Source organism: Doryrhamphus excisus, linkage group LG18, assembly GCF_037039965.1.
Source record: "Doryrhamphus excisus strain RoL-2023G ecotype Guam linkage group LG18, RoL_Dexc_Guam_v1.1, whole genome shotgun sequence".
In the NCBI taxonomy this organism is placed as follows: domain Eukaryota; kingdom Metazoa; phylum Chordata; class Actinopteri; order Syngnathiformes; family Syngnathidae; genus Doryrhamphus; species Doryrhamphus excisus.
In genome coordinates, this window is record NC_136374.1 from 11,078,646 (window position 1) to 11,101,167 (window position 22,522).

The following is a 22,522-nucleotide window of genomic DNA, read 5'->3' on the forward strand; positions in this document are numbered from 1 at the left end:
CTTTCAAACATCAACTTCAATGTTTCACTTACATCTGCTGTCAGATTTCACCTCCAATTTCACTTTGTGTCATATCAGATTTGAGCCACTAGATGGTGCTCAAGTATCCTTTGTAGGACATCATACACGGAGCGTCACCACATCACATGCACTCCAAAATAACTACACACACAGTAACATAATAAGTGGGTAAAGACATAAAATACACACCAGCATATAATGCAGAACATTATATCTATATTATATCTTATCTAAATATGTGCTTTCACAGACTTGGTAAACTTTTGATAAAAGGTCTTTCACTTGACTTTTCCATCTGCAAGGCGCTTCAGTATGTTCCCCAAGTACTACACACTTTGACATGATCACGGCAGGACGGAGGTTCGAACTCCAAACATGCAGATTCGGAGACGACCACTCTACAAGCCAAGTCCTTGCTTTTTACATAAACTCTGGGAAAAGCGACGCCACATTATAAATAAATGTCTATGTTAAGACGAAAATACACTGCACTTCTTTTGCTATTTTGCTATTTCCGCTTCCGTTGGGGGGAAAGTCGATACTCTATTTAAGGAGGGAAGCGCGCTGATTCGGAATTGGTTTCACCTGGCTTGATTAATCAGCGTCTACTCATCCTGGCTTGGGTTTTGTGCAACTAATTAAGCCGAGATGTTCTGACTTTGGGTTGGTTGGTTCAGCCCATTTTAGTCATTTCTCCAAAATGCCCGAGGTGAGCTGTAGTTCGAAAAATAACCACAGGGTGGCAGTATACCAACACAGCTTCATGCTGCCATAACAGCAAGAAAGCCGAAAAACAAGCAGGAAGTGACCAAAAATGAAAAACTTATAACTGAAAAGAAACTTTAGTGAGAAAATGTAATAAGAGAGTCCTATCAAAAATATTACATTATATTGTATAACAATACAATGTAATTTGTTTTTATTTTAAAGCATAAATGAAGTGTCTAATGAGGATATAAACACGAAAATAAGATTAAATGGCGAATTGCAACAGTGTATTTACAGGAATACCTAGCTTATTTTATAATATAACTCAAAAAATATGGACTCATGCATCCTCAATATGAAATATTTGGATAAAATACAAATACTATGACTTTACTTCTGAAGGTATTGTATGAGTGTACTTTGGATGGCTGTAAAAATACAATGAATAATTCAAATGAATTAGATTAAACTTAATTTATGATTGTTAGTATTATGATACAGTGCAAATATTTAAATATAGGTCACAATATATGGTATATATATATATAAACGCATTTATATGTTGTAGATTCTAATGAATGGCAACAATTAATAGATGAATAATGATTAATCGATTGTCGAATTAATCAACTTTTTGGCTATTCAATAATCGTTTTTTAATTAAAAAATGTAAACATATTTATTTCTTTGTACCATAGAACTTTCTTTTTCTTTTCCTGTTTTCCATCAACGGGTGTTAAAGAGAAAAGAAATAGAAATAGAAACCGGATATACACAGGAAGTCACTTTATTTTAGTTAACTTCTTTTTACACTTGACTGTAAAAGTTAAGAGTTTTGTTTATGTGTTATACAGTGTTCCCTCGTTTATCACGGAGGATAGGTTCCCAAAATAGCCTCCAATAAGTGAAGTTGCCAACTCTATTTGTGTGCAATTCTGATATATTTTAGAGTGCACCCCTCAACACTTTAGACTCTTTTCTCAGATTAATCAGCATTATTTGCTGTCTTTAGTCTATTTTTTCCATTTTTTGTAGAAGGAGAAGAAGAAGGTAAAAAGAGTAGAACCAAAACATACACAGGAAGTCATGACAGTAGTGTTATTTTGACAGTTTATGGCTTGTTAACTTCTTTTTACACTTGTATGACAATGAGAACATTACATTCTTAATATTAAAAAGGCAATTGACCGTCATGGTATACATCTATCATTGAAGTTAAGTCTTCGGAGTCTTTATATGTCATAATATTAACTCATGTTTACACTTCCATGATCCTCAAGAAGGTTAAAGCATTGATGGTACACTTATTAATAAAGGCTTAAGGGTGGAACAGATTATTTATATCCCCTATAAACACTATTTCCTACGGGGAATGCATTGACCTGAAACGCAAACAAAACAGAGGTTAAAGGCCTTTGTTTTACTTTAGCCATAGTACAGAATACTGAACATGCACCTATGGACCTACGGCCTCCATTGGCTGGTCAGCAGATATGTGATTGGATGGGAATTATTTTAGAACGACATTAGGATGAATGCTTTTACGCATGGAAACACTATTATTATCATCATGCATGCTTGTTTGGAGGCGGTAGGTTTTACTGGCTCGAAGTAACTATGCAGTTTACAAACACTAGCTTGCATTATATTGTATGTATATATATAGTGTCATTGTGTACGCTCTAATAACACAGTAATGAGCAGCTGCTGGAGCAGGCAGGATGACGACACAGCCTTCAAACCCTTTTGAATTCGCCTCCTCCTGTGTGTGTGTGTGTGTGTGTGTGTGTGTCCATGCAGGTGGGTGGGCTGCCAGCATCCATGTGACAGTGTAGGCAGTGGATGTGACATTCCGGATTCAATTGTTAGTCATCATCCACCAAGAAGCTGCAAGGAAAACACACATCAATGTAAGTATTTTAACGACAGGCGTTTGTAGAGTTTATTATTTGAGGATGTTTGACACGTCCTTCAGTATGCGGTGGAATTTTACGACATTGCAGACAAACAATGAGATGGACGTTTTTATTATTTGCTACAGACTGTGCATCTCATCATTGCCAATTCCTTGCAATCAGCACACTGCAGCCTCGTCTGAGTTTATTTAGAATTGCAGAAATGCCACCAGGCAAGAAAAATGTCAGAAAATAACCATAACAATATGCAACCCAATGCTACATATCAGCCACATAACCTGATTCATTTTATGTGACTACTGTATATGATTTACGTTATAATATATACAGTGTACATACCTCATCAAAAATAAAAGTTAAAAACTTAGCTCAACTTGAAACCTCCTTAAGACAGTGCAAAATGTAATGTAAATAATTTTTGAGCTAGTCTTTTAATTTAAATTTTAATAAAAAAATGGAATTATTGTATATTATAATTATAATTAATTATATTTTAATCACATGTTCTGTATTGAAAACTGTGTCTTGAAATAATAAATATTTTTGTAATATATATACAATATTATATATTATAATATATATAATATTATATTAATATATTATAATATATTATAATTATATATTACAAAATATGTATTGTTTCAAGATATGATATTAATATTATATTAATATATTATAATTATATATTACAAAAATATTTATTATTTCAAGACAAAATATTTATGTAATATATAATTATATAATTGCTATATTATAATATATTAATATAATATTATACATACAATATATTATATTACATATATTACAGAAATATTCATTAAATTATTATTATAATGCACATATAATAAATACATTTTAATAAATTAATAATGTATAATAATACATTATAATAAATGTATTCTTATAATAAATATTATTTATTATATTACATAAATATATATTACACAAAATATTTATGTAATATATAATTATGACAATGTATTATAATATATTAATATAATATTATACATATAATATATTCTATTACATATATTACATACATATTTAATATTTCAAGACACAGTTTTCAGTACAGAATAATATGTGAATAAATGATTTATTGCTGTAAAGAGCAAACAAACACCATTCTCATTGTTATAATGCTCGATTTGACCTTTCTGTTCTTTACTTGAGTTTTTCTTCCATTTTCCTATTTTTACTTTACGTGGGAGGAGGGAATGATATCATGGCAAGAAATGTAGTCAATGCCACATCACCCAGGGGTTGAAGATTCCCATTAAAGCCTAACATTTTCGGCACAGCTCTTGTATTAGCTCTCATTACTGTAGCTTGTGCTACAGTGAAATGTTGCAGTCAGTAAGTGGATCTGTCCAAGTCCTCACCTGGTAGAAACATAGTTGATACCACCTCCGAATCCTCCAGCATGTCGATGATGCAGCGCTGGAAGTCTTTGCTGTCGGTGGACTGCAAGTAGCTGAAAATTGCAAACAAAAGACAGTTAGGTGATGAATTGATGTGGGGAATTTAATATTTACAGCTCCAACGCTGACCTCATCCAGGAGACACGGTCTGGCCAGAACTCGTAAATCACGTAGGAGGACTTTTCCGGCAGCTTCTGAGTGGAGATGCTGATAGCAAGAAAGAGATGCAGGATTGTAGGCTACATTCACACTTGAAAATAAAAATATAAACAGAGATAGAGATTTGTGATTCAGCATTCACTGATTTGTGCACAAAATATTATTTTTAATATTTATTTTTGTTTTTGAAGGTTTTTTTTACAGCAGAAAACAGATTTCATTGACCATACATAATTTATTTAAAATAAAAAAAAGCAAAATACACTGGGCTGCACGGTGGGCGAGTGGTTAGCACGCAGACCTCACAGCTAAGAGACCAGAGTTCAATTCCACCCTGTAGTTTGCATGTTCTTCCCGTGCATACGTGGATTTTCTCCGGGTACTCCGGTTTCCTCCCACATTCCAAAAACATGCTAGGTTAATTGGCGATTCCAAATTGTCCATAGGTATGAATGTGAGTGTGAATGGTTGTTTGTCTATATGTGCCCTGTGATTGGCTGGCCACCAGTCCAGGGTGTACCCCGCCTCTTGCCCAAAGACAGCTGGGATAGGCTCCAGCACCCCCGCGACCCTCGTGAGGATAAGCGGTAGAAAATGAATGAATGAATTCAATTGGGTACACCCCACAGGAAGTTGAATTGGAGTTACAGGAAGTGGAGTTTTCTTAAGGTTTTTTAAAAAATCAAATTAAATGATCTATTTTTTAAAAGATGCTTCTTAACTGTCAATCAAAAATATATTTACAGCAATTAAAATGCCATATAATGGCAAACAACAAGCAGGCATTTTAAGATTTTCACACTGTAAGATATTACCAGTATTAAACAATAAAAGCACTGTAAAATGAAACAATAGGAACACTATTGGCTTAATGAAAAAGCAAAATACTGACTGCAGGTTGTCCGAGTGGCCGGACGTCGCACTGACATAGCGCTTAAGAACTTTGCTGAAGTCGTCCGTGTCATCATCCCTCACAGCCAACTGCCTCTGGACCAGCAGGATATTCTGTTATCATCAAGAGGAAAGGACATGAAGTTAAGTTTGTGGCCTTGAACAAACATCCTTTTGTGTTAATGTTCCTGAGAATCCAAGCCGACGCAAACTGAGTCACAACTGTAACATTCCGAACATTTGAATCCCCCAGCCAGCATGAAACAAAGTAAAAAAAAAAAAAAAGCACTTGTCCATTTCTCCTTTGATTACTTGAATGTAAATGTTTCCATGGTTACCTCTGAGAGTGACTTCACTTCTGATCTGTGGCTCTTTTCTAAAACAGACTGGAGCCTATTAATTTGTTGAAAATAGTAATATTTTTGCAGCTAAAGGCTTTGTAGTCAAATTAAATAATAATCCACACATATAGTACAGTCCGGTTTTGTTCCTCTTTTTAAAATAAATGTTTTTTTGATGAGATTATTAGTTTTAACTGATGCCATTGACTTTGCATAGAGCATCTTAATTAGGGATGAGTCGGATAATCATTCTAAACAAGTATCCGTTATGGATGAAGTATTTTTTTCCAGATACAAGTATGAAACGAGTACATTTCGTCACAATGCCCCCAGCTGGCCTCTATTTTGGTTTGTATCTAAAGCGACTTGGTAAACTTGTTCCGTAACATCTGCACAGCGCTGTGCAGACACTCAACAACTCAATTAGGGTAGCATAACTGTATTTTTTCCTGGAAATGTGTTTTTGTCTTATTCCATGAAGTCATCATAAAACAGGCGTTCCACCTACAATATATGAATTTTCAGTTTGCAGTACACAGACAGTGGTAATGGTAACCTGCTTTGACTGGCCACAACATTAGGTACAGTTGCACGGTAGCACAAGAGTGGCATCAAGCGTCCTGCGTGTATGGGTGATTTTACGTGCTATGACACGCCCCTCAATACGTTGCAGTGTGCACGTTGCAATCTCTACCTTGTTTCATAATTACACGGTGCATTTCACAACACAGTGGGCACGATCGTGCATCAGTCACTGAGGTATTGTTGTTTTTTTTCCTTTGTTTGCTTGCTTTGGCTGTTGATATAAAGTCAGTTGGAAAACCGCTTGTAGTACTGAACCTGAAAATTACCAGATTATTTCCCTGTTTGCCACGTTTGCATGAATCACCAACTTCCAACAGCTACTTAAAAAGAATGAAAGAATAAAGTCTCAAGCATCACTTGCATACATTCATACGTACCATACATAAAGCTGAACAATAAACAATAAATATAGCAACTTCTGATTAATCCGTGTCAATTTCAGACTTCAAATAATGTACAGATTTAAGCCCCGCCCATTTCAGGTTAAACTACACCCACTTCTGGTTCATGCCCAGCCCACTCCAAGTACAGATACGATACAGATAATTTAGATGGATGAACAGATACAGATAATGGTGTACTCGCTCATCCCTAATATTAATCCATTTGATAAAATTAGCTCCAAAATTGATCAATTTATGCAGTCAGATGCCTTCTGTGCATCAAGAGTACAAACTGCATGTATAACATTAAATAATTTCCTTGTATTATTGGTTAATGTCGGCCTGCAAGTGTTTGATTTACTGTATGTCTTAAATGGTTTACTTATTCTTATTTTGTGTACTATATTGCGTAAGGTGACTGTTGGGGAGTTAGCGAATGCCTAGAGGGCTCCAATAATGTTAAATAACTTATTTAGAAAGTCATAAACAGGTATTCTATGCTCTAAGTGTGAAAATATTCAATTTATCAATGTGGTCCTAATTGTTGTTGCGGTATATAAGTCGCTCACTATTTAGGTCGACTTACGGATGTGCACGTGATGTTAGGCGCGTCCTCCTTCAGCGGCTCCAACATTGGACTCTAAAAAAGAATACATTTACTGGATATCACGCTTATCATAAACAGGAAGTGAACACTTCTTGTCAAACGAGATGTAGCGTACAATTTATCCGCTAATGTAAATGCCTCATACCGGACTGTCCAGTTTATCCAGCAGCTGCTGCAGCCTTGCAATTTGAGAGCTCCACTCCCCTCCATTCTCATCTGGAGATAAACAGCACCCAGGTAAAATGACGATGCAATAGTATATATCATTCATCTAGCCGCCATTTTGATTTAGCTGGTAGCTGCTTTATTTATGTTCAGCTACCATATTTGCAATGAAATCTTTGCGTCATTGCTGCAAATGTCGGCCGTCCTTTTATGTCTGGTTTTACAAGTTTGACCTATGAACCCTGATGCCGGGATTCTGCTGTGTCCTCGTGCAAGTTCCTGAACCTTGACTGCGACTTCTTCCCTTCTTCCCCATTAGGCACCATGTTAACACACTTTAAGAGTGTATACATATCACTATAGTGACACTTACATTTAATACCATTATGTCATTGGATGGTCATATCACCTTGTACTTCGGTACGGGATAAAAAAATAAAAATAAAATAAATAAATAAATAAAAAAGCTTAAACTCTATTATGGAAAGCAGGAAGTGAACAAATGTAACAGTTACTGATTGTAAAAGTACCAGATGGAGGGGTAGGATTTAATAAGCTTTGCTTCTTCCTACTCCTTTTGGACATGTGGAACTGTGAACTGATTATGTGATGCATTCAATTGTAATCTGATGCATGTTCAAATGACTGACTTGCTTTTAGTCAGTATAGTTACTCCAGACCCCATTCACTGTGCAATATCTGATAAACCTCCATGTGCAATATTATGGGCTCTAATGCAATATACTAAGTTCTATGTGAAGTATTTCCATAATGCCTCATATTAACTCTCTAACAGGATCTCAGTGTATAGACTGGCCATATATCTCATCTGGTTTCATATTATCTACATACTGTATTGTATATAACTCTGGGAAAAACTGTTGATTTCTGTTAATACTTGGGCTGTTTATATTGTTTATTTTTCTATATTGTGTATTTTGTACTGCTAACTGACTCTGTACTCTTGCTGCTGTGCAATACAAATTTCCCCACTGAGGGACGAATAAAGGCATATCTTAATCTTAATCTTAATCTTAATGAAATAAAACCATCACCATTACCAGATATCTTAGCTATAGAGACTATAGAGCAATACGGTCACTGTCACTAAGGAATATGTTTTGCAGTTGAGGCATTTTTTTTTTCATACAATTTTGGTTCAAGTCCAAATTGTTACATTTTGCCACTGTCAAGTGCCTCTTACTTGTGTTTTGGCAGTTTGAAGGGACGTTGTCAAGGACTCTGCGACCACAGTGGCGCCCACTCGGCAGCACTGTTGTTTTGTCCTCCCTGATAGATAGAAAGAAAAAGGTAATAATACAGGAACATAAACACTGGTTGTCCTTACAGGAAAATGAGGCAAATGAGAAGATGTATCAATAAGACAGGACTGAAATTGAGAAGCTGGTTTAAGTACTGTATATGAAAGAAACACAACAAAACCGCAGTTTTTAGCAGGACCAACCTGTCAACTGTGTGGAGTCAAAGGTCTTATCTATGCATACTTTACAAAAACACCAAGCGAAAAAAACAACCCTCGCTGACAGTGTTGTATGTGTTAGAAGAGATGAATACCCTAGAGAAACGAGTTCTAAAAGTGCGCCGAGCTTTTTAAAAGGCTGTTCAAATTTAAACTGCAGCAAGAAATGAATCATAGCAGAGATCTTTATGCTATATTTACATTTGATGAAAAGCAGCTTATAAGAAAATCCAGGCTATAGTCGCCCGGCCTATTAGTCAGATAGCTGTTTGAACTAGAATGCTGCACATTGGGCGATACCGGGCAACATAGCTTGAAAGAAAAGCAGTCGGAGGTGGAGCTCATTAGCTGAGGTCCCTCACAGGCTTCTGCACCATCACATTCACTGATGTCTTGTGCTATAATAGAAGAGGTGGATGTCTTTTTTCTTTGCGTTTGCCGTGATGGTGCAGTAGAATATACCGTAGGCGCATTTTTAAATATTTTATACTGCTTAATGGTATTTTAAATGGTTGTCTTCAACTGTTGACATTGTGGTGAATGAATATCTTGGCTGAGGAGTAGTTGTATTTGTTCTCCACAGTTTAAAGTTTTTAATTATGCATGTGGATTTTTGTCGCAGACCTCACAGCTAGGAGACCAGGGTTCAATTCCACCCTCGGCCATCTCTGTGTGGAGTTTGCATGTTCTCCCCGTGCATGCGTGGGTTTTCTCCAGGTACTCCGGTTTCCTCCCACATTCCAAAAACATGCTAGGTTAATTGGCGACTCCAAATTGTCCATAGGTATGAATTTGAGTGTGAATGGTTGTTTGTCTATATGTGCCCTGTGATTGGCTGGCGACCAGTCCAGGGTGTACCCCGCCTCGTGAGGATAAGCGGTAGAAAATGAATGAATGAATGTGGATTTTTGTTTTGTTTTTTTAGATTGGGTACGTTTTCCAGGAAATACCAGTAGTATCCAGGCCAAAAAAAAATTCTGAAAAACTAAATACTATGTAAGTACATTCATAGAATCACTTGTTATAATTGTTTATAGGTATATTGTATCAGTTCTGGTACTGACTGAAAGGGGCTGCTCTCCTGGTCCACAGCCTCCATGGCGCACTGCAGCGACCTCTGCAGGGACAGGAGCTGACTAGATGTCTCTCGCAGCAGAAGGCGGGTCACGAACTGGCCTAGAACACTGGAGTCCTGGTACTCCTGCCAGGAACAAACAGTGACGGGGGCAATCAGCAATAGGAACATCATGAATAGCACAAACATTGAAATCTCCGTGCACATAAATAATTCATAACTGAATGATTTTTTAACAGCAGTCGTAATTGCTGCTCCTGTCGTGATTGCACCCTCTCCAAGGAGTCCTTGTGACACGTTCTGCTAATGGAGCAACAGCCCGGCTACTAGTTGTCAAAACTCAATACTTGAGCGGTTGGCAGCAGAGCGCAGCAGCTAGCGAGCCATATTCGCAACCCTCGGAAGAATTTCAGGCTGCTTTTTAGACGAGGAAACTGGAGCTAATTAAGACAGTTTTGCATATATTTTCACCGTGCTTCTTTCCTCTAATGCAGTGATTCCTGTGGTGGGCCGAAGTCATTAAAAATGATTAATTTTTGCAAATATTTGTAAAATATTTTTTATTGTAAAACATTTATTGCACGATTAAAAAAATATAATTATAGGTCTAAATAATAACCAATTGAGTGTTATTGACCTGTAACAATATTTTAGGAACCTTATACAGTTTATGATTGGAACGTAGCTCTCTGGTCATCATGCCAGGGGGTCATTAATGAGGAGCACGTAGTTTGTAGTGGCGGGAAAAATGGAGCGCAGTTGAGAAAAAAAAAGTTGAGAATTAATTTTGTTTTGTGTGTACACCATAGATTAAAAGTTTGGGCTTCCTTTATATATATATATATTCCTTTATATTTATATATATATTTATATTATATTTTATTTTTATATATTTTATATATTATATTTTATTATATATATATATATACTCCTTTCATTTCAATCCTATTAATATTATTATCTTTATTAATTATAATAATAAAAATAATGAGTTAAGTGCTCTGAGAACGCAGCATTTCGTCTATTTACTGGTTATAGAACAAAGGTGAGCAAGTTTGGGAGTCCCTTCTCTAATGGGTTCACCACGTTTTAAGGTGTTTATCTATTTAGTAATTTTTTTTGCAAAAATTGTTTTTTAATGGAGAGGAAGAATATTTGTTTCCTTAAATATACACTCAACAAAAATATAAATGCAACACTTTTGTTTTTTCTCCCATTTTTAATGAAATGGACTTAAAGATCTAAAATTCATTCCCGATACACAATACTACTATTTCTCTAACATTGTCCACAAATCTGTCTAAATGTGTGATATTGAGCACTTGTGCTTGGCCTTTGGAGACGGCTTATGGTGGAGAAATGAACATTCAATGCACGAGCAACAGATCTGGTTAACATTCCTGCTTGTCAGCATGCCAATTGTATGTTCCCTCAATGCTTGCCCATCTGTGGCATTTTGCTGTGAGATAAAACTGCACATTTCAGAGTGGCCTTTTATTGTGGGCAGTATAAGGTACACCTGCGCACTAATCATGGTTGTTTGATGAGCATCTTGATGTGACACACCTGTGAGGTGGGATGGATTATCTCAGTAAAGCAGAAGTGCTCACTCATTTTTACATAATTGAGTCCATCTCGTGAAAAATGTGAGCAAAAAGTGCTGCGTTTATATTTTTGTTAAGTCTAATATGTAACATATAATTAAATCATTAAATCATTATTATTATTTTATATATTTATTTTACTTTTATATATTTATTTTACTTTTTTATTGTTATTTTATTTATTTATTTTATATAAAACACATTTTTAATGATTTTTCCCTCTACAAAAAGAAAAATTAACTGAAATAATTGTATGCTGGCAAATACAAAATATCACCTCCAGTGAGTCCTTATCACTATGGAAAAGTTAATATGACTTGACCTTGTCAAGTTAAAAGACATTCTAGAAATGTCAGCACTATTACAATTTAGGTAACAGTATGTACATATTTCAGTCTATATTATTTTGATGAAAGGAAATATCCAATGAATTTAAACTTTTAAAATTTACATTAAATAACCATTTCACCTTGGAAAAAAAAAAACAAAGCGTCCAAAATTAGTACGACATTCAAGCCCATGATGAGTAAACTTGTGACTGCAACTAAACTAAATACTACATACTGTATTACTCTATATTGCATTAAGCCCCCCGTGGTGTCTATTAGAACGGAGGCCTCTAGTTGAGGAAATACAATGCAATGCTAAATAACAACAATTTGTGCTGCTGCAGGTTTTGGTGCAGCGGAGGCTGTGTTTCATCATCATGAATCAGCACGAGACAGTTGGCGATGAAGTGAGCCGGACCCAGAAGGAAAGGAAATCTTACCTCTTTAGTTTTATACATTGCCTTTAAAATGGCCACATTGAGCTTCTCAAGGGCCGAGAGGACATTCAGATATTCCCCAAGGTGCTGAGAAAAATAATCTGCGGAACAGGAAAAACGAGCTGTCAATGTCACAATGTCTTTTTACATCAGTTTGCTTCCAAGTCAGTGGGGGCTTCTAACAGGTTAGAATTACACTTACCGGACACAACAGTGCCAACTACATCATTTCAGGAAAAATTATCCAACCATTGTTTAATTAATACTGAATAGTGTATAATTGTTTTTTGTGAAGGCAGAATTTTTGCAATTGTGGTGGTGTAGTTAATGTTGTATTGGCTGTAGTAAGCTACAAGTCTGTATCCAAAGTTAATAGATAACAAAATAACTTTGTACACATTTAAATGACATGTTTAATGGCTCTGTTTAACACTGACATCAAGTTGAACACAAAGACAGACAATAAACAGTCCACAAATGCAAGGCTTTGTCAGTCCCCCTCAATATATAATGCAGCCGTTTCAATTCTTTCCACGACAAATATTTACAACCCTCTGTCCTATTTTATCTTGTTTTATCCAGGGCATTGGAGGTACACACGAGGAAGTAGGCCAAAAATATGTGCTGCAAATGGTGATGATGGACGAGCTTCGCACTTACCTGATAGCTTGTCAGTGTCCAGATTGCTGCAGGGATAAACAGAGGGGCTCATGTACCGAAACAAATGATACAACGGCATCAATGTAAATTAAGTACTCACTATTCAGCATGGCTAATGTAGATTTTGTGTGTTTGTAACTGTTACTGGGATCTCAACATGGACCAAAAATGGTATCAATGATAGCTTATATAACTTTTTGGTCATTGGTTTGATTAAGCCAACTTATTCACTAGGTAGTACAAGTACACACTTAAGGGGAATGCATAAGAAAATCCAGCAGGAGCCAGACCTATTGCCATGTTGACCTGAATATAAGACGACCCGTTCTCTTAAAATTAGCATCATAACTCCACCTTCGGTTGTTTGCTAGCATGATAATAACCTTTGAAATACTTTTTTCCCCCACTGGTTCTCTGTCACTTGTGGTAAAATACAGTGTTACCTCGGTTACCCCGGTTGAATTTTTGCAAAAAGTTAGTAAATTTATACAGGAACCTTTATACCGTCTTTTCTGCTGTTTACTCCCACTATGTAGCCTCTTCTTCATATCTCTGCGATATATCTACGATGTTTCCGCATAACAAACTGATGCTCAAAGCTAACAGCTGCTGGGAAATTTTTATTTGGTTAGAGTCCCTTTTGGCTTGAGTCAAACCTTCTGGAACAAGATTAATAACGTTAACCAAGGCACCACTATATGTAATAAACCATGGAACTTTTTTTTTTCAACTTAATGGAAGTTAAGTTAAACTCACTTATTCTGTCTCCCGTCAATGGAGTAGAAAAGCTCCTGCAGCTGCACCGTCGTCAGGATACCATCGGCAAAGTAAGTGTTGAACTCTTCGAACGACAGCTTACCATCATCTGACAACACAAAGCAACGCAAGTGTCGGTCAATACATTGTGTTGTGGTTGTGGTTAAGCCAGCAGAGAAGGCTTTGCTGGCCCTGACTGCTGCTTGTGGCTGTTATCAGCCTACTTGAAGACCATCCAAATATAGAGATTGAATGCTCAATAAGTACTATGATGTTCTGACCATGCCATTATACAACTGCCACATGATTCATTGCTTTTATTTCCGCAGTCTCCCCTGTCAGCTTTGTGTGCAGAATGTTTTGTCTAATATTTTCCCAAACGTTTGCAACAAATGACGAGGTGTTTTTGTTTTGCAGCAGGAAATTTCCTCATTAGCCACTCAACGGACTCAACTGTGACAGAAGAGCTGAAACATCAGCAGTAAAAGATAAATATCTCATGTTGTCATCTGCAAAGAAGCGTTCAGAACCCATTAATCTGGCACAAATATTGGTCTGCAGATGAAACCACCAGCTTGGATCTTGAAAATATTTGAGACGATGTCATTAGCCGTTAGCCGTTCAGCCTGGGTGTAAAAGCAAACGAGCCAAAGCATTATTTATATAAATCAAACATGCAAACTAACAACCGAAAGCACATTATATAGCAGAGGTAGGGAACCTATGGCTCGGGAGCCAGGTAGGGCTCTTTTGATGACTGTATCTGGCTCTCAAGCATTTCTTACCACAATAAAAATGTATTTTTGCTAACATTTTAAAGTAAACATCACAGAAATGACTGTTAAAAATAATATTATAATATTATAATATTATATATAAATCAACAACTTTTTTATGCATTTTAATTTGTCCATCTATATTCTGCTGCAATACGGCCAACCATATCCATCTTTCCTGATATTTTCCAGGTCAAACACCAAAACTCGATTATTACTGGGTAATGCGGTAGTCTACCTCGGTCATTGAGATGTCAACATGTAAATATAAACTTTTCTCCTTTAGTCAAATAGCTAGCTAAAGCTGCAGAACCAAGCCTTCTGGCAAAGATGGCCAAAAGAATGAAATATACTGAGTATGGTGCAAAATTATGCAGCAGGAGAAGTTGTATTAATGGCAACAAGTATTTGATTTATTATTAGACACTGCGCTGCTCACGAAAGTGTGCTGGCCACACCCCATTGGCGTGGGGTAGTGTGCCTGGTCTACGTAATTAGAGCCCATTATCTAAAACTGTTGGTCTTACATAAAAATGCACACATTTTATTGCATTCAATGTTTAAAAAAATGTATATGGCTCTCACAGATACACATTTTAAAATATCTGGCCTTCATGGCTCTCTTCGCCAAAAAGGTTCCCGACCCCTGTTATATAGGGAATATCTACAGTACCACTGGCTGTCAGCTCTAATAACAACCTTGTCATGAATTTCCACTCGACTTGATTCAACGAGGCAGAAGACTCAAGGGCAAGCACAAGTGCCATCTGTTCAGCCATAGCCATACTGACAACGCGTAATTACCTCAACCCAGAGGCCATGCCTGGACAACTCGCACCAGTTTTGGCCCTTTTCTTTCCTCTAAATCACTACATCTCATTTAGTACTGTCTCTCCTACTGAAGTAATAATAGCAGACTTCCTACTGTACAATTCCAGCATCAAGCATATGGAGGAAGTCGAGTGTTCCACAGGAACAGACACTTGACAATTATGTGCTAGCCAAGTGACCTGTACAGGTCGCCAACCAGCAGTGTGCACTTGACTCAGATGCTCTTCAGTTTAGTATGTGACGCACAAAAAAACAGCATCCCTCTGCTAGTATTGTCAGTCACAAACATGCGCTGCAAAAATGTCATACTGTGTGCTCCCCAAAGACTAAAACGTGACACAATTAGGACTTCAATATGTCATACAAAACTACCATCAGTAAAAAGAAAATGCAATGATAACCATTTAACTAGAAATGTCACATGGGAAGGGTCTAGCTGTTAATTAAATAGACATTAAATAAACATATTCCTTGTTACATTTCCTAGTTACGAACAAGCTCCCATAAATTCAAAACATATTTTGGTCCGTTAACATAAGACTTAGTCGAGAACTAGTATCCTAAGTGGCACTGCACCAAAGAAAAAGAATAAGTTGAGACACACACTAAAACTAGAACCTTCTCATACATGACCTGAAGAGCCACCTGTATTTTTACTTTATTTTAGTTAAGTTCATTTGTATGACAACATTTCCTGACATACAGGCCACAATTTTACCCTGGAAGAGATTAATTCAATTTCCATTATTTTAGTTTACTTATTCTTATTCATTTTTTTTTTTTTTCAAATCAACATTCTGAGACTCTTCAATGCAGCGAGAAACTGATTGCTTGAGGGCGAATAACACTGACTGTGAAGGACTTTGGACAAAAGATGCAGAAACATGTACATTTTATTAAGATCCAATACAACAGTTGTGTTTCTATCTATCCATTTTATATGCAGGTATGCTGGAGTGTGACGGTACTGTTTTATTGCCCAAATCGATCTATTGGCCCAGGCAGAAGGTTTGTCTCCAGAAAATTGTCCTCCTATTGTTATTAAACTTACATACTGAAGTCTGGAAGTCTCAACTAGTCCTGTAGCCCACGTGTAGTCCACAACTCAATACAATAATGAGCATAACATGTCCCCTTTAATGATCATTATTATGTGTGTATGACCAAAATGTGCTCTTTTGGTAGCATGAGAAAGTGTGTCCAAACTTTTGTTTAACATAAGGACTTGTGTGGAATAAAACAAAATGTTTTCCACATGCAGCAATGACGTTTTTAATCCTGCTGGATCCTTTGACTGACGCTGCCAGATGGCATGAAAAGATGGCAAAGTAAGCAGAAGCAACATTCAAATCCCCAGCCAGGTGGAGGATTAGCTGTTTGTTAGCGATTGACTCACACGTCTCTTCATTTTATTGCATTTGCGATATGCTATACGGCTCTTTGGGGCAACATGCATGGAAAAATGTATACAATGCTTTTGTTCCAGTTCAAGGCAGGGTTATTATTTTCCTTCTTTTACTCCTTGGGAATAAATGATAACCTGAGTTTATTTAAAACATAGAGGGCAAGCTTCTGCCACAAACGATCCTTGCAATAACCAGAAAAAGTGTGCAAATAACAATGGCTGGATGATGAAGACCATAGCTCCATAAGTCTTCTCCATTAAGCTCAAAGAAAAAGTTAAAAATAGTCCCCAAAGTTTGCAGAGAAGCAACATAATAACCAGGAGCCAATGATTACGCTTAAAAATAGGACATAATGTAGGCCACACTCTTTGTCTCTGTAAAAGGTTATTCCCCTCGCAGCTTTCCCTGAATTGTTCCTTTGCAGTTAATTCCCATGTTCCTTTATAGTGTGTAGATGTTTCCTAAAGCCTTTTAGAACAGACTTTAAGCAAGTGCAGAGTCAAACTCCTTAGGGAAATTAGAGCCTGAGCAGGCTACAATTACTATTTTAAGTTGTCATATTGTACATAAAGAGCGCCCTGGTGGTCACAGCCTAGGTTTGATTCCCGGCCAGGGCCCCAACAACCAGTCATTGGAGATGACCGGCGCTAATACCAAGCCGGGTTAAATTAGAGGGTTGAATAGCAATGGATTGTTATGGTACCGGTGCTGAGGATGGAAGTAGGGTCAACAAAGGGGTCAATATGAAGAAAGCAACCAAAACAGCTTGACTACTCAGTGGCAAACACTGCGATTTACGTAATGCGTGTGAACAGCCACAGAGCACCGACTGCAGCGCAGAAGAAAGGTGACAGCATGAAGTTGTTCATTGTTTTAAGTGCGTTTGAAGCAAAGGAAGTAAAAGTAAGTTGATGATGACGTTGTGTATTAATCTTGAATCTTGAACATTTTTCAAGATCATTTCTATTTTATGCTAAATGAGAGCTGGTCTCTCATTAGTGTGTTTTCTGAGCATTAGTTTGTTCATTGGATGCACTGACTACGTTACAAAGCAACCAATTTTACACATCTGTAAATGTATGCTTTCACCAATAATGTGTCTTCTTCGAGCATTCCGACCACTTTGTTCGGCAGTCCTTGAACACTTATGTGTATGACTTTCTCCAACTCTGCATAGACAGACGTCTATATTCTATTCTTCCTTTCACCTCGTCCTTGTTCGCAGATGTTAATGTTGTGTGAAAATGCACAGAAGTGAGCTTCAATAATATTAACGCTGTGCTGCAGTGCATTTTTGCTTAGTGTATAACCTTATGCTGTTCATATGTCCATTTGGATTGGTAATAAGCCTCACATTGAATTAATTTCCTTATTGATTTTTGTACGTTATGTGCCTTTGTTTTCATAATTATGACATTTAAATGTAACATTAGTTGCATTGTATGTTCAATATGATATAGTATATAATTAATAATATAAGTACATTTACCAAACAGAAGACAACCCTGCCATGACTTATCAAAGATTTTAAATTGTGTGATTATATTTTTTAAGTGTCTTGGACTTCAAGTCAGATGTCTGAAGGGGTATACAAGTGCGAAAATTTTGGGAACCACTGGACTAGTGTAAATGGCTAAGACTGCATCTGTTCAAAAACAATAAATGACTACACAAAACCCATTTTTGCTATATAAGAATATTTTGAGGCTGCACGGTGATCAAGGGGTTAGTGTGCTGGCCACACAGCTCGGACACCCAGTACTGGGGTCTAGTAGTTTTACTACCGCTATTTTTAGACCATCGTCATCAGTATGTTGTATCGGTGGGGCACTGAGAAAAAGCAAATGAAAATACATAATTTTTTTAGGTGCCATTAAAAAGAGGTTATTTGGATGAATTAACTACTGAATTAGATGGATGGATGGATGGATGGATGGATGGATTTAAAAAACAACTTACCGTTTTTATCTGCTCGGCGGAATATCTGAAAGAGAGCAAGAGAGGATACAGTGAGACATTAATGAATGAATTTTTTGAGCATTTTGAACATATTTCTGAGCCAAGATGGCAAACACAGAAGTATCACATGGTCTTCTTTCCAATTACAAAGGTACAGGTGGTCCTCGGGTTACATAGGCGTTTTGTTCCGAGACTGTGATGTTAATTGAGTTTTGGCAAAAGTCAGCTCTTATACCGAAATTACAGATAAATTAACTCATGCTGTACACAGAACACATGAAGGACACACAATACAGAAATAACACTCAAAATAATTCAATGACACAGCAATAAAATATAAAAGTCAATGCACTTGCAACTTTTCCACATCAGTAAAAAGACCACTACACTGTGTGGTTATTACTGTTTGGAGAATCAGTGATCTGTCAGTGTGTACTGTTGTGTTAAAGTTGATGTACGTAAAATGTATGTGTGTGTGTGTGTGTGTGGAGAGGGCTGCGTGAATGCACTTTTCCTATCTGAATATTGTCTAAACATTATTTCAGGCTTCCAAGCTTACTTGAATGCAGTACTTGTATAGTAAATGTGATACACAAACATGATTGCTTTCCATCATCAAGGCACTTCTATGCGAGTCAGAGCTTTTTTTCCTGTCACTCAAACACACCATTGACCAAGGAAGAGTTATGCAGCTAATTTTAAAAGAATGGTTATCAGTTAAGCAGTCGTCTTATATTTGAGTCCATTTCAGATTCAGTATCCTATTGTCACTGTTAGCGTACAAAGAGAATATACACATGCAACAATATCACATATTTACTGGTTATTGTATCAGTCTTGTCTCTTTGGGAAATGTAAGGACTGCCAAGTTATTGATCTGTTAGCTATATTTCTATATGTCAGCCATGCCAAGGTCTGCCCTTTGCCCTCTAGCTTGCTGACAGCTTCACACGCGAGCTACAATATTGGATGCTGTTGCAGTGAAATATTTTTGATTGGCAGTTTTTAAATTAAAAATTGTATTGTAACGGAGAAAAGAATCTAAACAAACATGGCTCTGTGTGAAAAAGTGATTGCAACAAAACAAACATGCAAAAAAAAAAAAAAATCAGGAATGGGGCAAACAGTTTTTCACACCACAGCTTCTACAGGCTCTCCTGAGTCGGAGGATGACATTGCATTCTGTCTTTCTTATACAGCGAGCCCTGAAAAGGTCAGAGCCGCTTCCCGAGAGAAAGTTGCACGCCCTCATGTCACGACAGCAGATGTTTGTTAGTGGCCGCTCACGTTTCTCCACCAGGCTTCTCCTGTTATCTTTTAGAATACTACTGTATATTTAACATGCTGTCTTCTGCATCTGTCACTGTCACACCAACTTCCCTCATGTCCTCCTTCACTCCATCCATAAACCTCCTCTTTGGTCTTCCTCTACGCCTCCTACCTAGCAGCTCTAAACGCAGCATCCTTCTACCAATATATTCACTATCTCTCCTCTGGACATGTCTGGCCTCTCTGACTTTATCTCCACGGCCTCCTTCCTGATCCTATCCATCCTGGTCACTCCCAATGAGAACCTCAGCATCCTCATCTCTGCTACCCCCCAGTTCTGCTTCCTGTCGTTTCCTCAGTGGCACTGTCTCTAGGCCAAACAACATGGCTGGTCTCACCACAGTTTTGTACGTGATCACCAGAACAACAGGCTTTTATTGCAGGTTTGAATTATCTGACAACAGGCACAATAATATCTAAAAAATACCGACTAAAAACACGGGCTACTGTTGTGACCTAACCCTTACCAAACTACAACTCACCCGCCACCATACGTTTATAGCAACACACACACTTATTTATGTCTTAAATTGCTTATTTACTCTTATTATGTCTACTTTATTGGGTAACACGGGTGTAAAGGTGACTATAGGGGTGTTATAACATGTCTTGAGCGCTCTAATAATGTTAGAACCTGTATTTATGAGATCGTAAATTGGTTTTCTATGCTTAACTATGAATATATTCTCTTTACAAATAACCTCACAGAAATTAAATTATCACGGTCAACCTGTATACAACTCTAATATAATTTTATTATTTTTTAATGGGTACCACGATTGGCACTCTTCCCAGAATCTGAGAACCTAGAAGAATGCACTCCAAAGAATGGGCAGTTTCATTTTAATTTTATTATCCTGAGCTCAACTTTTTACACTTGATTAGTAGCTAACAAAAATTTTAATAATTAAATATGGTCATAATTAAAAAAAGTAAATTTTTATGGTAGCAATTTGCAGAGGATGCATATTTTTTGTTACCTTATTAAGAGGGACACAATATCAGAAACAGCTCTCCATAGAAAGGAGTGCAGTTTTATACCACTGCAAGCTACAAATCACAATCATCATCATATTTTTAAATCAATATCTCTCCTGACAGTGCCCAAGATAGTTAAGCATCATTTTATTCATGCAAGAACCGCTGTGGACACATCATTTTAGTCACCCTATTTATTCAAGCCATTACAGCAAGTCATGTAGTCATAGTATTGAGGCACGTCTCTGCATCCTTGTAGAAGAAAAAACTGCAATGTAAGAAGTAAGAATTGGGATGTTGCTAGTTTAGATGTACTCACATCATGAAGGATACTGAGCTCCCGTCCACTGCTTTGCTTCTGCTGCTGCAGCTGTTGCTGCTGCTTGTGCTTGGCCGATTGCAGACACATGGTGATCATCTCCGTGCAAAACATGTTTTTTTTTCTTCCCGTCACTGCCTCCCTTTAAAATAGGCACCTCTTTTAGGACTGTCGACGTGAAGCGCAGAGAGCTCGGTATTTGGGGTGTGTGTTCACAAAATGCCTGGTGCACTGCACTCGCAAGCTGAGACCAACTTTTATGGCGATTCGGTGGTAACAGGAGCGCCCCCTGCTGGAGCCAAGTGAAACTGGCTGATTTGATATATTAACTCATAGAAGTTCTTCTGAGTTTAAAAAAAACTGAACATCACACCCATAACATCTGTTAATATCTAATAATAAAGGCTAAAAACACCAAAAAAACAAATGTACTATACAGTGTGCGTTAACATGAACTGCTAAACCCACTTGACCAACCTTTGTGAAACACTGCCACCGGCTGGTCGGACTTAGTAACAGCGTCAGCGATTCCTTAACAATTTATTTGCCTTCATGTAACTATATCAACAAGTTAACTTTTAGTAATTACTCTTAAAATTACTCTTAATTTTCTATGTCGACACATGCCGAATACGTACATACACGTGAGCTGTGTGAACCGAACAGAATTTTTGTACGTGGCCTCCATAAAATACACATTTTGACCTCAACAGTCACCACATGACATTATCATAATCAAATATAATTAGGATTTTACTGAGTTAAGACCGAGTAAAAATGTTCGCAACGATAGACACGGCTATTATAAAACAACGTCGTCGATGTTAGCTTATCTGGTTTGCTCGCTTCTAGTTCGGTGTTCATTGCGGGCGTTCACTTCAAGGACAAACCTCCCTCAAAAGGCTCACTTTCTTGAATCGAAACCATTTTACTCTAATTTAATGAGGCGAATAATTGGATTAATTAATAAATTCAACAAGTGACTACCCTGCAAACGTCTAATGTCACCTGGATGGAACATCGGAGTCAAACAATAAACACCCATTTCCGCTTAAAGGTTTTAATATAGCATTCTCTTGTACAACTTTACATTTTTTTCCTTAAAACGAAACAGAAAAAAAGGCTGAAAAACTAGTGCAATGGGAGCAACAGAGAAACCAGTTAAAAACGTTTATTTTACTCTCCAATCAACCATTTAAGCATTTGTATTTATCATTTAGCAGCTCAACCAGTGTTAGTGACTTTCAATTTGCAATCAAATGTCAGCCTTAAATGAAAATGTCCCTGGCTGACTTCCAAAAAAGCTGCACAATCCTGCAAAAAAATGACTAAGAGCAGTAAAACCCCTCACTTCCACATTGGGGAAACCACAATCAAGTGAACTTC

At 37.1% G+C, this 22,522-nt stretch overlaps 1 protein-coding gene across 1 annotated transcript; it reads right to left on the minus strand.

Annotated features, from left to right (window-relative positions):
• Window positions 1-1,501: 1,501 nt before the first annotated feature.
• On the minus strand, window positions 1,502-21,467 carry necab3 (N-terminal EF-hand calcium binding protein 3). The gene is made up of 13 exons (XM_078798450.1): window positions 21,137-21,467; window positions 18,511-18,535; window positions 13,539-13,647; window positions 12,783-12,808; window positions 12,126-12,223; window positions 9,742-9,878; window positions 8,402-8,487; window positions 7,187-7,248; window positions 7,012-7,065; window positions 5,118-5,230; window positions 4,196-4,273; window positions 4,028-4,119; window positions 1,502-2,616 (listed from the first exon to the last, which is right to left on the minus strand). The coding sequence occupies exons 1-13, from the start codon at window positions 21,248-21,250 to the stop codon at window positions 2,588-2,590; spliced, it is 1,023 nt and encodes a 340-aa protein (XP_078654576.1). The 5' UTR covers window positions 21,251-21,467; the 3' UTR covers window positions 1,502-2,587.
• Window positions 21,468-22,522: the final 1,055 nt, after the last annotated feature.

What these genes read in the sequence shown, in the direction of transcription:
- necab3 (XM_078798450.1), bottom strand. Translation starts at nt 21,250, where the DNA reads ATGTTTTGCACGGAGATGATCACCATGTGTCTGCAATCGGCCAAGCAC. An exon ending in CCGCCGAGCAGATAAAAACG is followed by an intron (nt 13,648 to 18,510) that starts GTAAGTTGTTTT and finishes TTGTGTTGTCAG; the next exon opens with ATGATGGTAAGCTGTCGTTC. An exon ending in ATTGACGGGAGACAGAATAA is followed by an intron (nt 12,809 to 13,538) that starts GTGAGTTTAACT and finishes TTATCCCTGCAG; the next exon opens with CAATCTGGACACTGACAAGC.